The following is a 27,060-nucleotide window of genomic DNA, read 5'->3' on the forward strand; positions in this document are numbered from 1 at the left end:
CGGGAAATATTTGTGGTGCCTGGTATCAGCTTCACTACACATGACAGCTTACTGTCACTGGCATCCTTCACATCTCTTCCAAAGCCAGACTTGGCCCAATTACATGATCACCTACAAATTTGTGCCTTGACTCAATTAAGAAAGCCGTGCTGAAAATTCATGACAAAAATTCTATAAAAATCTCTATCGGTGATCATCCATGATCTGTTGCACCCACAGCTGCCTCCTGGGTGTAACAGAGCCACAGCACCTGTGTCTAAAAGCAGAGGAGTAGGAAAGGTCCCTGCCCTGATGTTCCACAAGACCATCCTGTTGGACTGGGTTAACTTTTGACCAGTTCCTCTTGCCCAGCCCAGGCAAAACCTCTAGCACCCAAACTTCTCATTCTGGGCTCTGCAGCTTGTCCCCAGCCTGCAGGTCCCCACATGGCTGTTTCCCCTCAACACCAATGAGATGAGTTTTGCAATATTATTTGTCACTCCTCTCCCTTCACTACACGTTCCACCATGCTGCATGTGAAAACTCATCACCACCCACTTCTCCATCCCAACACCTTTCCAAAGACAGAATTAAAACAGACAGGAGGGAGGAGAGACGGGCAGAAGCCCTCCTACTCCTCCCTGCCCAGAGCTTCTCATTGATCTCAGATTTTGATTTGGATGGGACCTCATCAGGGAAAAGACCGTTTCTGTCCTTATACTGAGTGGAGCATTGATTATATTATCAGCAAGCAGCCACCTGTGAAATGGCTTGATGGCCCTTATAATGCACAGTTTTTAAGCTTTTCCTTTACTTAAGCAGGTGTTTCATTTCCAATAAAGTCAAAGCACACCCTTTAGTGCCTTAAGGAATCAATGTCCATAACCATTGCTTGTCATAACAGAAAAGATAAGCCAAGATCAAGCGGGCTGATAAGTTGTTTGGTTTCCTGTTTATCGAGATATCTAGCAGTCAGATGTTGTCAGCACATGGGATTAAAAGTCGTAAATGATAACTGTTGATTAATAAGTATCACCAGACACAAACAAAGTGAATCATCCTATTCCAAATTAAGTTGAATGTATTATTTATACTCTGCCCGCTTCTCAAGGCTGTGAGCAGGAGCGCCCTGGCATGCTCTGGGGTCCCTCGCCACCAAAGCAGACAGCCAGCTTGCAGGAATTGGGCCACCAACTCTTTCAGAAACCCTGCCTGTGTCTTCATAAATCTTCTCCCACGCCCACCCCCACGCCTTCTGCAGGGCCTCCTCCCCACCAGTTACCATCTTCTTCTCCTTGGGTAAGAAAACCAGATCAGTTTGGCACTCTGAGCCTCCCAAGATAACATGCTGCCACAGCATGGGGGTGATGGCAAAAGACTGTACAGGAAAAAAAAAAATCAGCCCCAGAAAATATTGCTTTAATTGCTCTTTTTAAAAATGCAGAGATCTCATCAGAGCTAGACCGCGGCTGTTGGCATTGCACGTGCCTATCAGCTCCTTATTCACTTCTGGTCCCATCCCACGCTGCTTCAGCTAGCCTGCTCAGTCTCTGCTCACACTGCACGCTGCTCTGCAGGCACAGCCCCCCTTTTTTTGCTCTTGCTGATGCAGTTTGCAAGTACTTAGGGCATAATTCAGTACATCTCCTTTAATACACTACAAAAAAATAATGAGAGCAGCCAAAGAAGAGTGGATAGAGCAAAAGGGATGAGGGATGTGGAGGGGGGAAAGTGAGGAAAAAAAAGAAATGCAGGATAAACCAGAGAGGCTAAGAAAAGTTTAACTGCTGCAGAGACTGATGCCAGCTTTCCTATGGCCAGGCTGGTCTGTCACAGCAACTGGGATGTGAAAGAAGCATCGATACTGTGCTGCAGCAGAGGAAAGGACTCCTGCCTCCGCCTGCAGCCCTGCACACCGGCCCTACCCCTGGAGATGTCACGGGATTACGATCACAGCTGCCTGGCACTCCCAAGACTGCTCCCCCTGGCCCACCCTGGCCTCTACCCTCAAATCCTGGATCTGAGCACACCAAGGCTGTTTAAAACTCCAGCCTTGACCTTTCCAACCAACTCTCCGCCCCACCACCCCACAAGCCAGCAAAATCAGCAACTGGTTGCTCTCATTCCACAACAAACCCAGCATCTCCGCTTTGCAGCCGGGGCTGGCCGCTCTCCCCAGCCCCGCCGCCTGGCTCCCACATCTCCCTTTCACCATTTTGAGGAACTGCACCAAAACAGACAAAGTTCAATGAGATAAGTGATGGACCCTGAGTATCATGGTACATTTTCCCTCGGGACGGACGCCTTTCATTCAAACGTGCCTTGAACACGCTCCAGGGTGTGCTGCAAGACAGCAAGGAGCAGAAGGTCCTGGGCTGACCAGCCCACCCACCTCCACCAGACCAGGCAGGAGATGTCCTCTGTCCCTGTTGTGCAGGACAAACGGTGCCAACAGGAGAAGGAAGGTCTGGAGGATAAACAAGGGCATGCCAAGGTGTGCTAGTCAGTGGGAATAAGAGGGTATACCCATGAAACCATAAGTGGGAGCCAAAGGATAGCCAAGTGTAGTGTCCAATGCAATCCACCCTCTGCTTCTAAGGGCCCCTCTTCCCTACACGGCAGCAGTACCCCCCTTGGACTCTGCACCTCCCCTGCTGATCGGACACAGTCTCATCCCTCCCTGTCCATCCCTGTTCTGGTGTCTGCCTTGAAAGCACCAAGGAGGCCACAGTGTGGGTTGTCTCTCCTGAGTGATGCTGCCCCATGAGCTGGTGCACAGCAGGAGCACCCGGCAAGCACCAGCTCGGGCCCAAAAGCCACAAGCCTATTCCTGTTTTGTGTCTCCAGTCACAGCTGCTCCTCTGTCCTCTGGCAACACACATGTTGGTTAATCATTCCTCATACACATTTAGCTTACTGGGATTCTTATCAGGCAGTGCAAAGTCCAAGTCCAGTCAGCAACACTACTGGGAAGAGGCAAGGGGGTTACCTGGCAAGCTCTGCAAAGCTCTGCCGGAGCAACGCCAGCCCCGGGCAGGGAAATCCCCAGGCAGGGATACACTGGAGGGATGCCAGGCCATGGTCGAGGACCCTGTCTGGGCAGCACGGAGGAAGGGCAGGCACCTGCAGCACTGCTGTGGGCCAGGGGTTCGTTGGCCACAGCCTGGCACCCTCCTAGCACAGCTCACAGCTCCAGATCACGCAGGTCTTGTCCCAGCAGGAGGAATCCACAAGGCTCCTAAACAGAAGAGGGCAAGTACAGCAGGTCCCTATCTCCCTTCTTTGAAAGGCCTCTCCTGCTTTTATTTCTCACTAAGTGACCACAGGCAGAGAGCAGCAGCAGGGCATAAACCAGGGTGACAGCAGAAAGCAAAAAGGCCACCGCTGAACCATGACAGGAGGCAGAAAGCCCATGGGGAGAGCGGCTTCCCTATGCACCGCTCTGGTGGGGTTGCACTTCTCCAGGTGATGCCCAGGTCTCTCCAGGCTAACTGTGCACCAAAGCCATTTTTCTCTGCGTTTCTTGCCGCCAGTGAATGACAGCTGGGATGTCTCTGGTCCTAGAAGGCCAGCCCTAGCCAATGCTTTGCTCTAGTAGAAAAGGGTGAGGGAGCGGAGGGAAACCCTGCCTATTCAGCATCCCAGTAAGGCTCCTTCTTGACGGGCATCTCTTCCCCACATCCTTGCATGCAGCACAACCCCAGCCCAGGGAGCAGCGTGGGTCAGCTGGATCTCTGAGTCACCAGCATGCCCACTTCCATCGGCCCGCTCACACCTCCAGCACGACTCCCTTCTCATCTGCTCTTCCCAAACCCCTCCTGGTCCGCATCCAGGTGTCACTCCCGGGACGCCAACCTGTGGAAGATACATTAACCAGAACACGGGCAAAGTACCTCTCCCCGTCCCGACGGAGCCCCTGCGGGCGGGCGCTCACGTTGCTCTTTCTGAATCACAACCCGCTCTTTATCAGATGCCTGAAGGGATCCACCCTCCTGTGAACAGCGCTCTGGCCTTACTCCATCTGGATGTCTCCTGGCCTTTTCCCACCCAGGAAAAAGGAGTTTTGGGGAAACTGGGGAGAGAGGGCAGACCCCAAAGAAATACCAGCATGGTCACAAGACCTTGCTGGAAGTGGCAGACTGTTTTGCACTAGCGTTGCCCTGAGAAGCAGACGAGGACAAGCGCTTTGGCTGAAGGTTCTGGGAAGCTCCTCCTGTTGGTCCGGCTGGGATGGAGATGCCAGCTTCCCCCTGTGCCCAGGAAAGCCCCTGGGCCACAGCCAAGCAATGCAGACCACTGGTTGATGAGCTCAAGGGAACGTTTTTCTCTTTTCCATCCTCTGCCTAGGCCCTAGGATGGAGCTGGGCTCACCAGCAGCCTCATGTTACCTGCTCTTGCTGAGGGCATGTGCTGACCAGAGGCAGACCCCGAGCCGGGTGGGCAGGGGAAGCTCGAAACGGAGGGCAGAGAGAGGAGGATCAGAAGGCAATCACACTGGAGAGAGATGGAGAGGCAGAGGGGAAAGCAAGCTGAGCTGTGGAAGGGTTGGGGGATCTGTGCTGTTACCTGCTCGGATCCAGCGCATCCTGAGCATGGTGAGAGCAGATGTCAAGCTCCCGCTGCGTCCCTGCTCTCTCCCTCTGTCATTATGCTGCCTAGCTCAGCTGGTCGAGGTCCCAGGGCTGCTGCCTGCTGGTTTTTCTATTCCCTCAGGGAAGAGTGGGAGGGCCGGGGAGGAAGCTGGGAGGCTGCTGCTACACTCTGGGATTTGGGTCTGTGAGGGGATTACCAGGAGGGATGGTCATGTGTTTGTGCTGTACCAGGTTCCCCAGGACCATTCTGTCACGGGCTAACTCCGTTCAGCAAAGCGCTCCACATAAAGCCTCTTACCTTCCCCACTGCGCCAGCCAGGCCGCGGAGAGACTGTCACACTGCAAAGCCACTGCATCCCCAAGCCCGCTCCTCCCGAGAGTCGGGTCTAGGCACAAAGGACCCACAGCGACATGCAGCAAAGATCACGTTGTGCTTTTCGCACAGAGCCCACGATTCTCCACAGCTTTTTCCCAATGCTTTCCCTCTGCCTTTGCGCTGGCCACATCAAACAGCTCCCCACCAGCGGTGCGGGAAAGCCTCTCTCCAGCACAGCATCAGAGCCTGAAGATGCATTTGGGGCACGCGGAGGCTAAGGGCCAGGCAGCCACCAAACAGGCAGAGGGTGAACAGTGAGCATGAAACCCAGCTCCCCTAAAAGCCCTTCTTTCACAGAATGCTAAGAAACTAAATGCTCCCATCTGCTGTGGTTGCATTGCTACATCAAGTCCAGGCACCCAAAACCATATGCAGGGTCAGCTGCCCTGGTTTGTGTGCACAGCTTCTGCTGGCCGCGCCACACCACCACGGACCACAGCCTCTGCTCTAGAGGTCCCGGCTCTGCTGTCCTCCTTCCCTTTCTGTTCCCAGCATTTGCAGCCTCAAGAAACCAGCAGCCTCCCTCCTGCATCCCTAAGCAGCCAGGAAGACTCCAAAGCAGTCCCCTGTTACTCTGTGATTCTCTTCCACTACCCCCAACCTGCTGCCTGGCAGAAACTGAAGGTGCCCCCGTGGGTCAGCGGACCCCCAGCGAGCTGTAACTCACAGGCTGGGTCACCAGCACTGCTGGCAGCCAGAGCCCTTCCAGCTCAGGGACACTTCATGAGGTGCTGGCCAGCTCTGAAGAGAAACCATCATTCCTCTTCCTTTAAGCTCACGGCTTCACTCATTTACATCAGTGAAAGTTTCACCAGCGAAGTCCTTCTCCACCCATTCCTGTCCACCACCAAATCCTCCTGCAGACACACAGCAGAGACCCGACCCATACGACACAGCATGGTGGACAAGGTGCAAACGCAGGAGTCCTGGATTCAGGTCTCTGCCTCAGCCTCGTCATTTTCCATTTCTTCATCCAAGGAAAATGGGGCAACGGCCCAGACCTCTCCTTGCAGGGCTGCAAGGCAGCATTTCCTACCCACATACACAAAGTGCTCCACAACACACAACAAAGATCACTGAGAAAGCAACCCATACCCACTAACACCCAAACAGATACACTCCTACGGGCAAAAACATTCACTAATACAAACACGTTTGCTGCCTTGCCGATAAAGCTCCCAGTGGTCATTTGCTCCCTCCCAGCTCAGAGGCTGCTGCAGCCCCTCCAGCAGCACGCACCCACCGGCAGCCCCCACGCATGCACACACGGCTGCTCAGCAAACACACGCTTCTGAGTGCTGCTGCATGAAAAACTGGAAAGAGTTGCTTCGTTTCACAGGACTTGCATGCCCTCAGTGAAATCTGGTCCCTTCTGTTTAACCAACACCTGTCTTTCCCAACCCAAAATCCTCCAAACTTTTAGTGTTCGCTATTCTTTGTCCATTTCTTGCCCTAACGCCATTCAGCCATCTGCCGAACCACCCACTCCCCTGCCCCCCAAGCCCTGCTCTGCACATCTTTCCCGATATACATTCTTTAACAACCTCTTATCTCATAAATTAGCCGAGAGAGAGAGAGGGATCCCAAATAGCTGAGCTCTGTCGTAACTGTTTCCCTTACGCGAGTGGTAGGCAGGGAGGAAGGTAAGGTTTCTAGCAGGATGCCAGCCAAGGGTCAGACGCTTTCAACTCCCTACTTTTCCTTTGATACAAAATACAAATGCTCTGGGTAAACACTCCCAATACTATGGAAAGACCAAACTGAGCTCCTTTACCTCCAGTGCCAGAACCCGCAGCATCCCACGCTCTCTGCCTGTGAGCTGTCCCAGCTGCCTGCCCAAGCTCTCCTCAGCTGGATGGTCCTGGGCACCACCACACAGGTTTACCAGCTGTGCTAACGCAAACCAGGACAGTGACAATCCCCGTAACATGGGACAGGCCCGCCCTGAGGATGCTCAGAGGCCATGCTGCCAGCTAGACCTGCGTTCACAGCATCTGCATCCCAAGGGGATGTGAAGTTAAGCCCGACCCATCTCTTTCCTATAGACTCAGTATGTTTTCCCCTGGCCCCTTCCCAAACATCAGGGCACAGCCCTGGACTTTTCACATCATTCTCCCACTTCTCCGTCCTTGCATGTCTCAGACCTCATCCTCACAGAGCAGACAACTCCATTCCAGGGAAACAAGATTACCCTGCCCAAGCAGATACTGGGAGCCATCTTGACAAAAATAAAAGCCCATCTCTTGCAGCTGAGAAAACCAGAGGCAGGCAACCGGCCCTCAGTGCTCAGGAGCACCCGCTCCCCCAGACAAGCCTTGCTCTGCAGACAGGACCTGCCGTACTGTCGCTGGAGCCAGCCAAACGCCAGGACTCAGCATTAGTACAGACACCAACTCTCTTCCACACCTCAAGCAGCACAGCCCCCACTCCCCAAAAGTCTGCAAGAAGAGACCAGTTAATCCTTGTCTGACACTTTGAAATACCGAGTGCTACACAAGCCCTAAAGGATTACTCTTAAATGTGGTGGGATTGCTTATAGCAGGCTCAGATCCTGTGCAAATCAGAGACAGGCAAAGGAAAGGGAATTCCCAAATTATTTCAGGGTTTTCAGTGCACAGGAAGAAATCCCTTTAGTGTAAAATCTCCACTTGGTGAGAAGATGATTTGTGAGAAGAAAAAAATATTTCGCTGTAAGAAAAAAAATATGATTTGAACACATGTTCCCTCCAGGAAGGGAATCAGCAGACACCTCTTAAAGAAACGATGGGAGCAAGGAATCAGTTCTATTTATTCCTGCAAATTAATAAACTCTAACAGATCTATTGTTCACCACTCTATTACACATACAGAAACCATTAATTCTTCAGGACAGCAAGATTCCAAGGCAAATCTGGCTCTGTGGCTGCAAAGCTAGCAGTTTAAGGCACAGACTGACCTTCACTTCCAAATAACAGAGGATCAGTTTGGCCACATACTCCTTCAGAGCACCACGATTACAACGTGCAAAAAAGGAAAGTACTTTGTTTCTTCACTCACTGCCTAAACTGAACCGAGCAGCAACCCTTCATAATAAAACTTTCTCCTCTTCCCCTCTCACCCTCAAACACTGTGTTGTAACAGATGCTCTTTAACAACACCGCCAAAGGGATCTAGCTGCTCAAACAAAATAAACAGCCATGTTGGGCTCCACAAAAAAAATTAAGCTCAGAGAAGTTCTAAAAATAAAAGTAAGCAGAGGCTAAGAAATATCCTTCAGCCCCAGTTTCCTTCACTCTCGGTTTTTACAGGGACCAGATGGCTTTAATTCAAAAAAGAAAAAGAGAGAGAAAGGAGGAGAGAGACAAAAAGAAAAAAAAAAAACCAAACAAAAAACAAAGATAAAAGGATGCAAAAAGGAAAAAGAAAAAAAGAAAAAGAGAGAAAGAATCCCAGAATGATGGAGATGGGCAGGGACCTCCTGAGGGCACCTTGCCCTATTCCCCTGCTCAAGCAGGATCACCCAAATGAGAGAATGAGACAGACAGACAAAGAAAGAAACTTTCCACCCTATAAAAAGATGCTGTGGGTGAGAGAGAGAAATGCCACTTCCACAAACGAAAAGAAGAGCCGGACAGCTGAAGTCTAATGCCTGTAAGCAACACCGGGGTGCTGAGCAAGGGTTGTGCAGGCTGCCAGGGAGGTGCTTGATGCTCAGAGGGGGGGGGGGGGGGGGGGGGGGGGGGGCAAGATTTAGGAAATTGGTCCAAGTGAAACCCTAAACACAAAACAAGCCCCCTCAAGGCTGAAGAGAACACAGGCTGGGAGCACACGATAAGAGCCCGCATGGCGAGGCTTCCCATCCCTGCTAATCCTGTTGCTCCTGGGAATCCAGAACCACGGCTGGAACAAACGGGATGCTTTTTTTCCTTTGAAGAAGAGATGCATCACTGAGGCACCACAGGGATGCCAGAGGAGAGGAAAGTGAGAAGTACACAGCTTGAGCCCCTGTTCACTCCTGAGAGCATCTTCTGTTTGTGGTGCATCTTTGCATTCCTCCCCAGGTTAAGTCCTTCCAGCAGCCAAAGGAACAGGAGGGGCGCAGTCCTCCCACCCCAACTGCCCCAGGCGACACCAAGTGAGCAGCTCAGCGGAGCAGACAGCACACTGTCCCATCCCACCGTTCCATCCCACCGCAGGCGAAGCACAGCATGAGGACTCCAGAGGGGATCCAGGCTCCAGAGCTGACCCATGCACACAGCCTGCTCTCCATGGACTGGGGTCCCCGACCCCAGCTCCGCCACTGGCAACAGGACCTGCTAACGCAACGGAGCCTTGCTAGGATGGGCGCACTGTTCCCCTCGACCAGTGCATCTGTGTGCCAGGGGCTCACAGCAAGGTGGCACAGCCCGTGCAGCCAGAACCTCCACCTGGCAAACGGCCCACCAGAGAACAAGGGGCATGTGGTGCGGGGCACAGCCCCACAAAGAGAGAAACAAAGACAAGTGAAAGAGAGAAGCAACAATACCTTCAACAAGGAAGAGCAAAGTGTACCAACAAAGCCAGACCGGGGAGAAGAAACACTGAGCCGAGGGAGGAACAGCAAAGGGCGTTGGAGTCCCAACGCCTCCCCAGCCACACAGTTCAGCCCTACCAACCCCTCAGCTGCCATGAGCAACTGTGTTCCACCCCTGCTTGACAGAGAGGCCAAATTCTCCTTACAATCACTTTTCCACCACTGGGTTTCAGTAAAAGCTGCCTTTGGTTTGCACCGATGGGAAGGAGACTCTGATCCACGGACACGTGGTGCCCAAAGGGGTCCGGGCTCTGGCTGGACAGTGCCGGCCTACAGATGAAGAGCTGGTGTGGGGTCCCCTGCTGGACACACCACCGTGGGATCAGCTGTCTTCGTGACCAAAGAGGGGCGATTTCCCCAGCAAAGCCCAGAGCGGTGACCCTGCTTCAACACGCTGCGCCCAGCGGCCACAGCTCCGGGGGCAGGCAGGGGGGCTGCCGGTCCTGAGGCCAGCAGGGAGGGTGGCCGGGGGCTTGGCCCCACGGCGACGCCTGCAACCCATATGCCAGAGCCACCGTCAGGACCCTGGTGCCTGCTCCGAGGACGGGCGAGGGCCACGGCAAGGTCCTGGCCGGGGTGCCCGCACCGTACCATAGGATGCAACACGCTCGCAGCCCTGCTTAAACCTCCAGCTCGGACCCCACGCCGGAGGATGCGCGCTGGCGTCCTGCCCAGGCGTGGGGACCTGGGGTCACTCCGGTGCCGGACGAGGCGGTTGCTGTCCCCAGGGGCCACCAGGAGCCCGGCCGGGCTGTGGCCGAAGGGCTGCGGCTCAGCGGGCACCTTCTTACCTTCAAAGAAGCGCTGCAGAGCCTCCGTCTCGTCCACCACCTCCATAGCTGGGCCATGCACCGGGCGGCCGGGCTAGTCTCCGCGCCCGCAGCGGGGCATGCCCCCGGGCCGCTCCGGGGGCCGCTCCGCAGGTGAAGCCCCGGTGCCGCCCTCAGCGCCCCGCGCCGCCCCGGCGGGGTCCCGGAGCCGGTGCCGGCACCGAGCGCGGCCGCCCGCTGCCCATCGGCCTCCGCCGCGCACCGCCCAGCGCTGCCCAACTCGGGCTGCCGCGGCCGCGCTCCTCCCTCCCGCCCTCCCCGCCTCCGGTGCCCCGGCCCGCTGCTGCTGCTGCTCCTCCTCCTCCCCCCCCCTCCTCCCGCCACGGGCAGCGCGCGCCCCCGCCGGCAGGGAGAGCCCGCCCGGTACCCGGGGCTCCCCCAGCACCCGCCCGCCCGGGGGTCGTCCCCCCGCAACCCAGCTTCCTCCAACAGCCTGAAGCCCCAGCGCAACCCACTTGGGATCGACCCCCCCCCCCCCAGCCTCAAATCCCCCAAAATAAAATTAAAACGTCCTTCCAGTGCGGGGGCTGCGGGAAGGGACAGTTGTGTTTTCTTCCCCAGATGTGGCCACAATCAATAATAATGCCTCAAATAATAATAAAAAAAAATAACAGTACAGTAGCTAAATGAAGTTACAGTTATCTGACCACAGTTAACCAAACGCAGAGCCCCTGCCAGGCAGAGACTGTGGGACTATTCTCTTCTGGGCAGATAAAGCGCACAATGAGGTTTTGTCCATCCCCACAAACCAATTCAGAAGGGCAGATTCTCTTATATATATAAATATATTTTTCTTGCTCACACAGCTGTGCAGTGACCAATTCTTCTCTGGGGAGGGGAGCGGGGAGGGGAGGGGGCCTGAGGTTTGGGGATAGTAATAGGTCTATTATTTCGGGGATGGAGAGAAAGAGCTCAACAGCCCTTTTTTCTTCTCTCTCTCCCTCTCTCTTTCCATTAAGACAATTGTTATTCTCTGTTACCCCACGCCCCTTGTCCCTGCACACACGCTCACCTCCCCCATCTTCAGGCACAAGCTGCATGGGAAGGAAGCAAAAATGTATTTTTGCCCGGGAGCCTGAGTGCTGGCCCAGACCTAAGTCTGGTCGGTGCCAGGTTGGATGTCAGGCCGTGCTAGGTTAGACCCCAAAACAAAATGCTCCCAGCTAAAGATTCAACCCCTGACCCTCAGGCCCCCGTCCTCCCGGCAGCATGCTGTCTGTCCTCAGCAAGAGCCCCCTGCGTGAAGATGTCAGGAGCAGACCTCCCAGTGGGAACTCAGCCCTGTACACCCATGCTTCACTTCAGAATGCAGCAGAAGACACCCAGAGCCACATGCAGGACCTGGGCATCCAGCTCTGTGCTAGCGGCACACTGGAAAGCCTCCCACTTTGAGTCTCTGCTCACTCCCAGCCAGGTCTTGCTTCCAGAACCTCCCCTGCGCTCCCTGACGGGTCACTGCCACGTTGCTCTCCCCTAAGCTTTATTCCTGTGCCATCAGGCCTGCAGTGCATCACCTAAACATCTCTGAGACAGCTAATAAATCACAGGAGTGACAGGAGGGAGCTGAAGCTTCAGCCGCTCGGGCAAAATAAAACAACAAGGGAAGGCCAAGGCTATTCTGGGTCACTTCACCAGTGACTGTCAAAGCCAGCAAAAGGACCTGTAAACAGGCCAAGCTGGCAGAAGAACAAGTTCCTGCCCATTAAGGCATTGGACCCTAAAGCTGAGTCCAAAGATGATCAAAAGATTTGAAAGGCAAATGATCCTAAGACCGACCCGCCTTGGATTTGTCACCCTATGGACCGACCACGTGGGTCTTTGCCTGGCGGTCCCCACCCCCAAGGTGCAAAATCCTGAGCAGCAGCTCATTTATAACCAAACTGTGACACCTTCCTTCAGTGGCAGTGTGAGTGGCCCCGCAGCACACCGCTCCTGTGGCAGGGTGCAGAGCAGCCAGCCCCCCCAGCCTCCCAGGGCCGCGCACCCCGCTCACGAGACACGAAGAGCCCTCTGAGAGCAGCCCACTAACGACCACAGCTGCAGCAGAGTGGCTGCCACCCCCAGCAAACTGTCCTCCCCATAAATACTCTAAGCACACACGGGGGGGGGGTGCGGAGCAGGATAAACAAAACACTCATTTCTATTGTCCGTGCTATGAAGTTATCACAAGAACAGGCAGGCCAATGGCCCAGAAATAATTTCTGAAATAACTTGGTGCCTTATGGGCAACAGCATTAAGCTAGCCAGGTATTTGTACCCGGCGCACGGCCGCAGTGTCTCAGCAGGTAGGCTGCTGAGCCATCTCACCTGTGTGGTACCATTCGTGCAGTACCATGTACAGCATTACCGTTAGAGCAAGATCCACCAGCGGTTAAGAAATCTCACTCCCACTTTTCGCTGGGAAGCCAGAGGTTTGAGTGGCTGCACTTGTCCCAAGCCAGGCGGGCAGCCTGTGAACACCAGCCGTGTCTCCTGACCCCCAGCCACTTGGACTTAACTCCCTCCCGGGGCTGGTTCACTTTTGCTCCTTCCCTGGTGTCTGAATCAAGCAACGTATTGACGCTTTGAGTCCTTCTCACCTTATTTTTCTTCGTGCACGCTTGCCTCTCAGTACTGCTCAGCTCTCTGTCCCAAGCAGTGCTGCTGTGCCCCTTCCTGGACCTAATTAAAGGGAAAAGGCTGGCGGGGCACATGTTCCTGATGCACTGAGGTACGTGCCAACCTCATCCCTTCCCAAAAGGGGAAAGAGCAGCTGGTCCCTTACTGCAATGAGCTCAGAATCCAGCATTTCAGGGTTGTGCTCGTGTAATTCCCAAGAGATACTACAGATCTGAACCCAGAAGAGCTGATCCGCTATTACCGCACAGAAGGCAGTGCTGGGGATCGGAATCCAGTCCCCATTGCGGCATGCCGTTTGCTTTCCTTCCTGCCATCTCCCCTCTGCTGCTCTCCCTCCCTGCCAGCCCACATCCCCCGTTCCTGTGTCTGTTCCTGTGTCTGTCCCCCTCAGACAGACAGAGACACACACACACAGACACACACACACACACAGACACACACAGACACACACACACACACACAGACACACGGAGACACACACACACACACACACACACACACACACACAGAGACACACACACAGAGACACACGGAGACACACAGACACACAGAGACACACACACAGACACACACACACACACACACACACACACGGAGACACAGAGACACACACACACACACACACACAGAGACACACAGAGACACACACACAGAGACACACACACACAGACACACAGAGACACACACAGAGACACACACACACACACAGAGACACACACACGGAGACACAGAGACACACACACACACACAGACAGAGACACACGGAGACACAGAGACACAGACACACACACACACACACAGAGACACACGGAGACACAGACACACACAGACACACGCGCACGCGCGCGCGCGCTCCTTTCCCCGTTTCCCGTTTCCTCGGGTCACACTCTCTGTAAACACCGCTCTCCTATCCCATGCGGTCGGTTGGGAATGTGAGCCAAGAAGGGGGTGGAGGAGGGATATTACTCACGGAAGGTGTGGCTGTTGCTCCCTCCAGCGCTAAATTTCAAAGTCCAGTTTAAAACAAAAAAATAATTCAGCAGTGTCGTCCCCTCCCTCCTATCTCTCCCCACACCCCAACCTCCAGCCGGGCTTCTCAGGCACAGCTGGAAGGCTCTTTAGTCTCTTTTTATCCTCTTTTTATCAAGGGCAGCAGAACCATGGATCCAGCTAACCCTGAGGTTCAGCTGAGCAGGGCACTTGGGTCAAGAGATGGAAGATTGCTCCCGATGCGACTGTGCCATCGGACGCCAAAGAAGCTGCTGCTTAGCTGCTGGAGATGCTGGAATACTTGGCATCTCATGCTAATAGTTTATGCATTACATACTCAGTGGCCATATATCCATTTGTTTAGTATATTAAGGCTCTATCGGATTTGATTTCTGTCTGAAAACCACCCAAGTTACTAGAAACATTGCTGAATTTCACTACAGGGGCAACTGGGATGTGTCCCTGTCAAAGGTGGTTACCTACCAGCAGTCTTCCTCAGTCCCTGCTTTTTGTCTGGTTTCCTTTGGCTTGCTTACAAAAAAAAAGGGGAAAAAAAAAAATAATCACACTCAGTGTGCCGCTGCACCTCCCCAGACTTGAGACTGTGCTAATCAGCCTCATTGGCATTTCAGAGAGGGACAGTTAGGCAATATTGTATACATTTTGCACTGCTTTAAATAGGATGTACTGAAACCATCACTTGGATCCTGTGAACTGGATTTAGGTGGCGTCCTTAGCTATCCAGAGGTATTTTAGTATGTCAGCCAGGACAGGGTAGTGGCTACATCCTAAAATATACATTATCTTTGACAAGACAGCCCGTCTGACTGATTTTATCCTCTGTGGAGTCTCCATGCATTCCAGGTGAGAAGGAGAACAACCTCAAGGAAGCCACAGCAGCACTCCTCCACTGGGATCCAGCACATTAGTATGTAATCCCTGAAAATGTTTGGGTGGTTTGGCTGGTTTGTTTTCCTTAAAACATGCCTACAGGCAAGCAGAAGCAAATAAGAAAATTGTAAACAAAATAAATGCTCTGAATTTAGTCACATTTCACATGTTAAAAATGAAGATAAGACAGCACGCGTGGCACCTAGAATTTTTCACAGGTTGCTGTAGTCACTGGGTATAAAAAGCAGAGAAATAATGTGACCAATCTAGTGTAACCCTTGAGGGCTGCAGAGAAGGGCTGTAGAAAGAAGGCACTATTGTGGCAAGTATTACTAATTATTCTCTACAGCACAGAACTTTGCTCTTCACAGATGCCAGGAGGGTTAAAAGAGCTGCTATGCAGGAACTGCAATTCAGGAGCATGTTCCTGCAGGTCCCTTGCTCATCTGCCAGCGACACTGGTGTCCTCGGCACGGAAGCAGGGGAGCACTGCTTGTACGGTCAGAGCTGGCAGGGCTCGGTGCCCTGCTTTCCAGGGGTGGCCTTCGGCTGAAATCCAGACCTCTTCCAAAGCACCTTCAGCATCCACAGCAGCTCCTGTGGTTCTGGCTGACTTCCACCAAATGAAACAGAGCACAACATTTGCAGACCAAAAGGTTTGTTGGCATCTAAAGCCAGAGCACCCAAAGCAGAGGCTGTGCTTGGGCAGGAATCCTTTTGTGATTGATTTCTGGAGGGTCTCACAGCCAAGTGAGCATCAGAACCAAGCTCAGGTCTGGGATTCCCTGAGTTTGCTTTATGATGCTCAATTCACTGGACCACACTGCCAGGCAGAGCTGGGGAGCTTGCAAATGTGCAAGCTCTCCTGACTGGTTCAAGGCACTTTGGAAAAATCCTCATACAAGCGTGGGAAGAGTGTTAAGGAATTTATAAAGCCCAGAGCTGAATTTCTAGGGCTGCAAGGCCAGTGTTTAGGAAAGACCCTGCAGACAAACACTTCAAACTTGCTGAGCACACAGGACGCACTCCACGCAGCACACTGCTGCTCTGGGATGCCATCAGCCACACAAACAGCACTCCAGTCCCCACTCCCTTTCGCAGGGACCTAACACGTGCTATCGCTTAACAGCTATCAACAGCTTCAACTTCTGCTCCAGCAAAAGAAACCTGCAAAGACAATTATAGATTTTCAAGCTAGAACATTGCAGCAATCCAAGTGTGATATTTCTTCATTCATCTGAGCAGGAAGAATGATTTTAATACCCTGAAGAGTCCAGAATCCCTCCTTCCTAAAGCACCAGAGAAAGCACCCACTTTCTTGTTTTACAAAACCCAACTGCTATTCTATACAGTGCTCTCCAGCTTTATCACTCCTAAAATGCTCTCTCTCTTCACACATATATAAGGAAAAAGTTTCCAAAGGCACTCATGGGAGTTTGGAATCAACTATCAGTTTTAATAGGAACTGAATGCTTAACTGCCCCTCACACCTCTGGGAAAAAAAAATAATAAAAAAATACTCGAAACAAGAGTAAAGCACCAGCAGAATGCCAACATCACACCGCAGTGAGGAGCTAAACTGCTTCCTAACTAACGCTGCCCAAGGTCGTGCCCCCCGGCAGAGCCTCTCCACCAGATCTTGTCAGGGTTTGCGCCACACCAAGCCGAGTTCTTTCTCTTCCACATCCCATCACAGGTTGGACAGGTTACGCCACCAAGACTGTGGATGTATGCACCACGGTCTGGGCCAGACGTGTGTCACAGTGAGGGCTCCTACCTCAACCGTGCTTCCTCATCCTGAACTGAATTTATAACGGAGTCCGGTTCAGGTCCCGTTGCATTTGATGGAGGGTGTATCTGTGCCACCCTTTAACACAGGGCAGTCTACCTTACCGCTAAACTTAACCTGTGTGGGGAAAATGAGGGTCTCTAACACCTTTAGCCAACATCCGAGGCTGAAATCCCTTCAGGTAATGTGTAGCGTAGTGGCGAGGGGAGAGGAAGGATGCCAGGATGGAGAAAATCTGCTTGGAAATTTCACCAAGATTGGACGTGGCACCCCGAGGCTTGTAGCCAAAGGCTGAGGCATAATCATTTTGATTAGTATGGCCAAGAAGGAGATTATTTTGTGGTCTCAGCAGGAGAAGGCAGGTGAGATAAGGGTCAGATTTTGACCTAACCTGTGGTAGCTACCAGCAAGGTACTGCAGCCGGCATAGAGAAGAGCTGTGAGCAGGCAGAGATGCATGGCCCAGGGAGGGAGCTAGCTGGCAAGAGGTTATGGAAAGGGGTTCAGATGCTGCTTATTCCATCCCATTCTTAGCTTACTCAATGGTCTCAGGCAGGAGGGGTGCTGCCGTTTGTGTGGCTCAGACAGACAAATGGAGGGATGCTTGAGGCATCTCTGCTCAGCTGGGGTCGTGAGGAATGCCAGCCTTAACGCTGCTCCATTTCTTGTTACTACGCTCTACCAAACTTGCCTTCGCTGAACTCAGTGCCTGCCTCCTGTTCTTGTAACTGGGCTTTGGCTGAGGACACAGAAAGGCAGAGAGAAACGCAAAGAGACCGGCAAGAGGTAACATTAGTGCAGCACAAATGAGAGTGTCATTTGCTCCGGGGTCACTAGCCTTATTAGCCTCAACATCGCTGATACCGTTATCACAGACGTGTAAGGTACACCCTAGATTGCCCTGCCTGCGTGCCGAGGCAGCCTGCACATGGCAGCAGAGGGGCTGTGTTTTCTGCCTGTTGCAGGACACCCCCCCCCACGCGGCCAGTATTCCCAGCTTCGGAGAGCCCTCCCTGCTCACACCGAGGTGATGCTGGGTGAGGGGCGGGTGGATGCAGTCCACTATCCATACTCCCTGGCACTTCCAACTTGTTCTCTCTTAAACGCTGCTGATGTAACTGGACCGAACAAGTCTAAACACAGGCCAACTGAAGAACCAGGGCTTGTACCACAAGTTCAGCCACTTGATTTCTTTCCTTGGTTTTGTGCTTAAAATTTCCTACCTTAAAGACCCTTTTTCCTTACCCTCCATTGTCCTTTGGCCTCACGCAGCCAGCATCCTTCTCTACCGCTCTCTCTGAGGCAGTCAGCGCAGCAAACGGCAGGCAATGCTGAGAAATCATGACACATTTAATTCTTCCCCCAGCCCCCACACGTATCTTCACTCCTCTCTGTGGGTTTCTCCCTCCAGGCTGCCCAAAAGCTTTCATCTTTGTGCTGTAGCATCTCCTTGCCTCAAACACTGGTGCAATTCTTCCACTCCTCAGCGAGCATGGTTATGCTGGGAGCCCCCTGCCAGCTGTGCAGGACACAGGCGTTTCACAATGGAAGTTGTGCAGCCACCTAAACAAAATGCCGATTGCTTGGGCTGCCTCTTGCTCCTGATTCAGGCAATTCCTGCCTGTTTCTAGGCAAACCTGGACTCCACAGGGCCTTACTGGGAGCCACCTCCTAAGCCTGGAGGGTGCAAAAAAAAAAAAAAAAAAAAAGCTCAGCAAAGAGCCTCCATGCCCAGAAGCTCTGTTTTTATCCAAAATACAGCAAAAAGCCAAGCAAAAGTAACCCCCAGAAGTTTTGAGGCAAGATGTCTCAAATCAACACACAGCTGCAGCAGGGGAGCAGTTTGGCTCTGCTGGCAAACAACTGCTGTTGCACAGCACTGAACAAAAATACCAAAGCGATGGGCACAGAGGCCTTTGTGGACGTGATGGACTACCCAAGTTGAGGAAGGTGTCCTCAGTGAAGCCCCCACAGGGCAGTACTCAGCACCCAGGTCAGAGCAGCTGCCAGTACAAGTCCATCCCACACACCAGCACCTTAGTCTTCCAGGTGTGACACAAAACACACCACCATGAGGGTCAATACAGGAAGAGCTCTGTCAGCCCAAGGAGATGTGTCCTCCGTGTCTCTCGGTGGTGGCCTGCTTTGACTGTGAGTGTTCTCATGCTTTGACTGCAAGCCTCCCTCAGTATCGGCCCACGGACGGGGTAAGGCAGCAGAGGATGCAATCCTGCCCTTCTCCAACGCCCTGCACACACCCAGCACAGCTCCCACACTGCTGGAGGCGGAAGCAGACCGCCACGGGCTCATTCTGTTATCTCCTCTTGGCAAGAAAACTGCACTGATAAATCTCTCGCTGGTTATTCATTAACTGCAAGAGGTTCATTCCCAAGATGGAGAGAACGCCACCATTGATTTAAAAAAAGAATGAAAGACGGTCATCGGCAAGGGACAGCCATTCCCGAAGACCTCTCCATCACGGCAGACAAGCACAACCAAAAGCACAAGGGCTCAAACCAGCACCACTGGGATTTAGAACAAATAGGGGAGATGTGAAGCAAAAAAGATTGGTCCAAAACTTTTTGGGCAGGTTGGAAAGGAGCTCCTCCTACACCCCACAGAGCTTATGCTAGTTTACAGCATATCTGAGGGCTTCCAGCACTGAGACCCCTTTGCAAACCACCCCCTCACATCTGTTATGAAGTTAGTATGTTGTTCAACAAGGCCAAGTGCAAGGTCCTGCATGTGGGTTGTGGCAATCCCAAGGACAAATACAGGCTGGGCAGAAAATGGATTGGGAGGACTTGGTGTGGGTGGACAAGGAGCTCAACATGGTCCAGCAACATGCGCTCGCAGCGCAGAAAACCAGCCGTATCCTGGGCTCCATCACAAGAAGCATGGCCAGCAGGTGATTCCCTCCCTCTGTGCTGCTCTCCTGAGACCCCATCTGCAGTGCTGCATCCAGATCTGGGGCCCCCGACATGGGAAGGGCACGGACCTGTTGGAGCGGGCCTGTAGGAGGCCACACAGATGGTCAGAGGCTGGAGCACCTCTGCTGTGGGGACAGGCTGAGGGAGCTGGGGCTGGTCACCTGGAGCAGAGAAGGCTCCAGGGAGACCTTCCAGCACCTGCCAGTACATAAAGGGGGGCTACAGGAAAGCTGGGGAGGGGCTTTTGACAAGGACATGTGGTGACAGGACAAAGGGGGATGGTTTTAAGCTGACAGAGGGTGGATTTAGATTAGATATTGGCAATAAATTCTTTCCTGTGAGGGTGGCGAGGCGCTGGCCCAGGCTGCCCAGAGCAGCTGTGGGTGCCCCATCCCTGGCAGTGCTCAGGGCCAGGCTGGACGGGGCTGGGAGCAGCCTGGGCTGGTGGGGGGTGTCCCTGCCCCTGGCAGGGGGGTCAGACTAGATGATCCTTAAGGTCCCTTCCAACCCAACCATTCTACGATGGTTCTGTGATTATCGTTATTCCCCAGGCCTGTCCAGGCCAGCTGCAGAGCAACCAGTCCTGAGGGGCTCGGCTGAGCACGGGGAGCCCCTGCCCAAGGCAGGCAGCGCTGCCAGCACGGGCACAGCACCCTCTGCTGCAGCACGGCTGAGCGACACGGGCACCGCCGGCGGGCACCCCGACCACGAGAAGGGACCCACACACCTGCTTCTGCATCTCCTGACAAGGACAGCCAGGCTCACAGAGCCCCTCTCCTGACTTCGGCAGGAACAAACAAGCCCACCGAGGCTGGGCTTGCCGTTCAAGGAAGCTGTTACTGGAGGAACAGCAGCATAAGCAGAGATTGCTGAAAAGGCAGGGAAATTCCAGTGCTGCCAGGAGAGCCCATGTATCCTACGTGTGGTTTCAGAGCAATACGTGCACGCTACATGGGCTGCCACTGCGTGGGTTGCACCTTTCCCTACACAGCAGCTCTGCTGGCGTGGCCTCTTGCAAGCCCTGACCCAGATTTTTCCTCTCCTATACCACTACATGCCACACTTCCACTTTTACAGTTTTCCAAGTTTTTCCTTATGCTGAGGCAGACTGACCTGGGTCCTGTCTGATCTCTGTACTATCCTGGCCTCATAAAACAAGTGAGCATGCCTCTGTAACTGCAAGTAGCACCCCTGCTCTCTACTTATTTTTTTTTTCCCTACTGTACTGTTAATTGAAAGCACTAAGTTAACCTGCATCAAAGCAGTGAAAGCTAGAGACCACCCAGCTAGAAATTCTTCCATACATTAATTGGGTTTATTTCCCTTAAACTTAACAAGAAGTTTCCAAAAAAAAAATCAATTGGTCAAGTAAGATTTTGTGCAACGTAACTGACCAGAACATTACCTCTTCTGAGAAGTACAGACCAGTTAAATAACCTTCTATGGCATCATTTTTCTCAATACGCTTTCTGTACAATTACCTTCAGATGACTGTTTCTTAACCTCTTCTTTTTTCTAACTGAAGTACAACCTAGCATCCTTGGAAAAAGAGATGATCTCGTTTGTGCGATGCTGGTTTCCATTTATAAGTAATGAACAACCACAGCTTTACTTACATATTTCCATTAGTTTTCACTCATTTTCTTTGCTTGCTTGGGAATGCACCAGCCTGGCTTACAAACTGTTTGAAAATTTGTTTTCTGCTGTAGTTCTGGATGCTTTATGGTCACTGGGTTGAAAAACACTTTTCTCAAGCTAGAAATTCCTCCTACAGCCACTAACATATCAAACAGCCACAGAGTTGTCTTGGAAATAGCAACTACATCCCTAGCTACATTCAATAGCTAAGGCTTTTAATAGTTGAACAGGTTTTAAAGCAACAGCCACCATGCCTGCTGCGTACGCATTTATACGTTTTTCTCCTTAGTAACTGTATTAAAACAGTCACCCCTAAGCATGGATTATTTTATGTTTATACAAGGGTAGTATCCAGAGCTTTATGTTTTTCTTTCCCTGTAAGAGGAAGTGTTTACAGAACAGGCAATATCCTTTTATGAGACTGATAGAGTTATGGGTAGGAAAAAGACCACAAAACCAAACCAAAGCAGCAGGCAGGCACTTATACATACCAGCACTTTTTATAGGCATTTTTATAGGAACTCAGTAGTCCAGCCACCTTTGAGCTCTTAATTCCCTGATAGTCTCTTCAGGAGCAACCATAAAAACTATTCCATGCAGCCATTAATAGGATTACTTTCTCCCAGGCATTCCTTTTCCTGCCTGTGTTTCTCATGGCTGGTCAGAAAGCCCCTGTTCCTCTCCTGAAGCTGTTCTACTGGCTCCCCTTCTCCTCCTCTCCGACCCCGTAAGCCACAAGCACTGCTTTCCCCTTTCCAGAACATGAATTACTACGGCATTATTCAGCTCTAGTGTAAATAGTGCCGGGCAGCAAGACCCTGCTTTACAAACCTGCACCAAGATGTGTCCCCTGTTCTGCCGGGCTTGCGTGAAACTTGCCTACCAATTTGAACTCTCCTTCCTTGCAGGATCCCAGCACCTTGCTATTTTTCCACAGGGCAGACTTCTGCAATATTCTTGCTTGCACTCTGCCCTCTTCTCCCTGCCACTTTCTCATACCCTTCTGAGAAGTCCCTTGTAATCCACTGCCTTTGCACTAATGGCGTTCTTTTTGCACGGCATGTTGAATTCAAGTACTTGGTAATTCACAGCATCACGTTTCTTCCTTAAACTGTCTCCTCTCCTGAAGACAAATTGCTAGAGCTGAGTATCCTGCAGTTTCCACCCTTGGCTGCACAGGGCCAAGCTGGAGCTAGTGACTGCTGCACAGAAAAGCAGGGCACAGAAGCGTCAAGCAGATCTCAAGGGACAGAGATGTTCCCCAAAGCGCTTTTCCCATTTCATCAAAGGCCTGGATCCAGAACAGGCAGAGCTAGCGAGGTGATCATCAGCCCCAGTGGCAGCTAAATTACTCCCCAGAGCTCTCCAGAGAGCGCACGCTGTAGTGATGCACCGACACCACGTCCCTTGTCCTACAAGGAGAGCACAGTGCAGGTTTTTCCAACTCTCAAACTCACGCACAATCCTTTAAGACATAACCTCAAGCAAATCACAACTATCATTCTCCAGGTCAGACATGGGAACAGTCACATACACCAGTCATGCTTCTACATCCATTTTATACACAGTGCCATACAATATACAGAAACTTTTATATACATATATCTTTATATAATATGCTATATTAATCTGTATCTTTCTTTACAGCAATATTAGTTTGGATCTTTCATACATAGGTACAAAAAGTCACATGAGAATGGCACATGAGGAGTGCTTTAGTTTCCTTGTAGTCTTCATGCTGGGGCAGCTCAGAGCAGGGATTCGGAGGGCAGCGTTCCCAGGACAGGCAGCGACCTCTTGGTTGAGCACGGGGACACAGGATCCTGTGCTGTCTCCCCCCTGATTGCATATGCAAGTGCTCCAAGCCCTGCAAGAGGCAGTCTGAGCAGCTCGTAGCTCCCTAGGAGGACTGTTTCTCCCATAAATGCAAAAGGCTTTAGCTATAAAGAGGCAATTGGGGTCAAAGAGTTAATTCATAGCTACCCTACTCTGAGCTGCCCCAGGGCATGATGTGAGATTGGTGACAGAAGCAGGCAGAAGGGCTTTTCCATAGAGGCATTGGTGTCCACTGACAGAGAAGTGGGAGGCAAAGGAGTTACTGTGTGGAGCCCCCCACCCACAGACAGCTCCTGTTGCACAAAGCCACCCAGCTGGGCTCCACCCAACACTAAAAAGCACAAAAACATGAGAAAAGAAATAGTTTCCGCCAGTTCCTCTGGTCTTGCTGTCTGCTTGCTCACAGCCATAAGGGAGGCCAGGCCAGGCTGGTGGCTGTCACGGCAGGACACCGGAGCAGACCGCTGAGCCAAAGGAAAGGGTCTCACCGGGCAGCACACTCCTCTCCTGCTGCCCCCCCCACACACATGCAGGGAGCCACAACCCATCACCAATAATCCCTGTGTTGACATTAGTAATTAAGTTTATCACTAGGACAGAAGCTTGAGACTATTCCCTGGACATCACCTCTTCGGTCAGCTGCAGCGTTTGTGGAGGGAAAGCCAGGGAGCCACGGCCTCCATAGCTGCAGGTGACACCACTTTGCCATGAGACAGCGGCCACCAGCAAGCGCAGTGGGCACACTGATGAAGCAGTTAAGACCCAAAAAGGTGTGCAGCAGTGGTCTAGCCAACACAGCATGGTGTAACCGCTTTGCACACCAAGCGGCACACCATGACAGGACAGACCGTTACAGGCATGTGCCACCAAGCCAGCCTGAGTGCTGGGTGACATACGCACTGTGCGTACTGCTCCCTCCTGGCACTGCCACGTGCACCAGGTACCTCCGACTCTGAGCCATCAGAACTGCACAAAGCCCACAATGGAAAGCAGGGCAGTGGAATCCCAATAAAAACCAAAATGAAGGCTTGGTCCTGTGCTGCTCTGTGTTTAATGAGTTTGCAGATAACCAGCTAGAGGTCCCCTCGTCACACAGATACACTGGGCAGGTAGAAAACTTCAGTAAATGAAAAACAGAGCACAGGATGACACGGAGAGGTCAGAGGTCTCAAACACGGCAATGAAAGCAGCAAAAACGCACAGCTCTCTAAAGAGAGCTTACCTTTGGAAGATGGCTGTTCCAGTACCAGTGAAAAACATCAGTAAAATCAAAACTGCAGCAGACAGTTCAGAATACGTTAAGTCCCTTTCAGCATAAGTTCTTGCAAAAACTGAGTCAGATCTTGAAGAGTACAAAGAGTTTTACTCGTGAATAGACCTGAGAGGAAGTTTTTCTCATGAACAGATCTGTTAAACACTGACTGAGGTCATAGATACCAAAGCTAAGAAGCAGCAGGAAATATTCCCTTCCTACCACACAGAAAACACTCACTGCACAAGATGAGGTTCTAGATCAGAGGGGGCTGGCAGGGGAACTGCTGCGCAGGGTCAAGGAAACAGCCTGCCTCAGGCCAGGCTTTGCTGTTGGCACTTGGATACGACCTGAGGCAGCAAGTGGGGAAACGTGGCAAGTCCTAGCTGAGGCAGAAAGGGAAGGCCTGGCAGCAAGGGCGACTTTGAACCCATCCTTGGCCACACTGCATTGCCTTCCACACCCAGAGAAGAAATAACGCACAGAAGTAGAGAAGGAAGCTGGCAGGTGTCTGGTCCCCAACAGGAGTCTTGGACCTTAAGCCAAAGGAAGACAAAGGCACGATATGAACTCAAGAAAATAAGCAAAAAAAAGAAAACAACAACAGTTACAGAGACAGCAAAGTGCTTGGAGACAGCTGATGTGTTTTAGGACTGCAAGTCCCTACAACAAAGCAAAGCAAGGAACTGCTCTTCTCAACAGTTTTGAATTTCCAGCCTGCCTGCCCTTCAGCAGCCTGAGTTTAGGCTAGCAACATCCTCCCGCGCAGAGCGCAACAGCTCAAGGGAAGCGCTGGGTGCAGATAGGGTTGGGAGATAGCAAAGGAAGAAGCACAGCCGGCGCGTGGCGGTTTGCAGGACTCCTGCCACACAAGGAAGCCAACAGCCACGCTGCTCTTGCAGAACACGCTGCCCTCCGCACAGCAGGCTGCTGTTATACAGCGAGGGATCTCCTTCCTCAAGTATTTTAGGGTTTATGTTTCAGGCTCTGTCCGTCACAGATCTAACACCCACCCATCTCGGCAGTGAAGGTCCTGACTCTCAGAGCTGCAACATAAAACTCTGAAGCAGACAAACCACAGCCCCCCAGGCTTGTCCCTGGCATCTAACCGGCCGGACCTCACTGCAAGGCGCAGGGGCGCCTCCCTTGAAGGGAACAGAGCAGGCACAGCACGCTCAGGAGCTGCCAAGGGAGAGAAAGCCACCCACGAACGCCGATTTCACATACCTCTCGTACGTGACCTGTAACACCAGTATGACCATCTGACTGGAGAGCAAGGAGCTCCCAGACCAAGTCCCACCTCCCAGCTGCAGCCTTCCTCCCATTCTTCTCCCAGCTGCCGAGAACGGGCGCAGGATGCTGCCTGCCTGGGACGCGGAGCATCGCCTCCTCCACGCAGCAGCACCGTGAGAGGGAGCTTTGGCACAAGAGATGCAGCTCTTCACTAAATCCAGCGCTGCACTTCAGTACTACACAGGCTCCGAGAAGAACATGTAACAAGCCCGATTCAGCCAGTGCTTCCGAGCCATATATTCCTTCACTGGGAGCATCAGCCGGTGCAAAACTGCTGCTCAGTTTCCACCCCTCCCTTTCCTTAGGCAGGCTAAGGACACACAAATACACTGCAAGCAGGGAAGAAGCTGATGTTTCACAGCTAAGGAACAACAACCATCTGTGTTAAATCTGTCTTGGCTTTTACACTGAGCTTTCAGGTTCAGTGCATGAGATAACTGATCCATTTTCCTTTTACTTCCCCGTACTTCTGCAACTTGTTACTTTTGCTGCTACAGAACTCTAACAAGGGAGCACTTAGCCAACAAGTATCTTCTCACCCTACGCTTTTGCAACTAGAAAGAGGATTGCAGAGATTGTCTACACACTTCCTAAAGTGCAGGGAAGCTCTGTGAGAGTCTGTTGGCAGCAGCGTAATTAACTAACAGCTCTCAGCAAAAATCCAGCTTTAGCAGGGTGAATTTAAACACACAAGCAAGTGACAGCATGGAAGGATTGTCAGCAAAAGCAGCCTCAGACTTCAGTTGTCTGAGCAGAAAGGAACAAATGTAATGCTCTAGGTTGGAGGAAAGCTCAAGGGGCTTTTAGGCAAAAAGCAAAGGTGTTAGGTTTGTTGAGGGCTGGAGATTATTTTAAATGTCTGCCAGTATTTCTGCATTACACCAGAAGAGTTACAAACCACTTTATCAGCAAATTACTGACCTGGGTGGCTTAACATGCTCTGCAGGCAGTAACTGCAACCACCATACCTAAAAAAATGGAAATCAAATGCCACTGCTACCCTTGCTGCAAAGCCAGGATGTTCTCCTACTGCCAAGGAAGAGGATATCCCAGCAGTGGGTACTTATGGGGACAAAGCGAACCCAGCACCAGCTGATTCCCAAGGCAAACACAGAAGGGTTTCTGCGGACCACAGAAACGCAACAGGTCAGGCTCGAATGCCCTCCGGCATCATCAGTCTGCTGGGAGCTGGAGGAGCTTGTAACTCAGCAGCTCAACTTTAAGACATTCCAAATTTCACTAATAGAGAAACCCATTCATTCAGATTGTAAGGTGTGTAAAGGAACCCAAGCAGTTTGCATAGGTAATATGTATCCTGTTTTGCTACAAGAAAGATCTAACAGCTATCCTAGGAAAGGGGAAAGTATCAGGGTGCCAATACAATGGCCAACAACAAAGCACACATTCTGGGGCTAGCTAGAACTGATGCTCCTTCTCCCAGCCTTCCCTGTAGGGCAATAGCCACAAAAGATAAACACTAAACACTCTGACATA

General features: G+C 52.0%; 2 protein-coding genes across 5 annotated transcripts in view; one reads left to right on the forward strand and one right to left on the reverse strand.

The window, feature by feature from the left end:
- The window catches only part of MYRF (myelin regulatory factor), a 64,080-nt gene extending 53,556 nt beyond the window's left edge, over nt 1–10,524 (reverse strand). For all 4 annotated transcript variants that reach the window (XM_056353460.1, XM_056353458.1, XM_056353459.1 and 1 more), the window contains exon 1: nt 10,291–10,524. In XM_056353460.1, the coding sequence (XP_056209435.1) occupies nt 10,291–10,336 (46 nt within the window). In that variant the 5' untranslated portion in view covers nt 10,337–10,524. The remainder of the gene's footprint in view (nt 1–10,290) is intronic.
- SYT7 (synaptotagmin 7) overlaps nt 1–27,060 on the forward strand; it is a 271,753-nt gene that overhangs the window by 117,772 nt on the left and 126,921 nt on the right. The gene's annotated exons all lie outside the window — the stretch shown is intronic.

This window comes from Falco biarmicus, chromosome 10 (assembly GCF_023638135.1).
Source record: "Falco biarmicus isolate bFalBia1 chromosome 10, bFalBia1.pri, whole genome shotgun sequence".
NCBI lineage: Eukaryota > Metazoa > Chordata > Aves > Falconiformes > Falconidae > Falco > Falco biarmicus.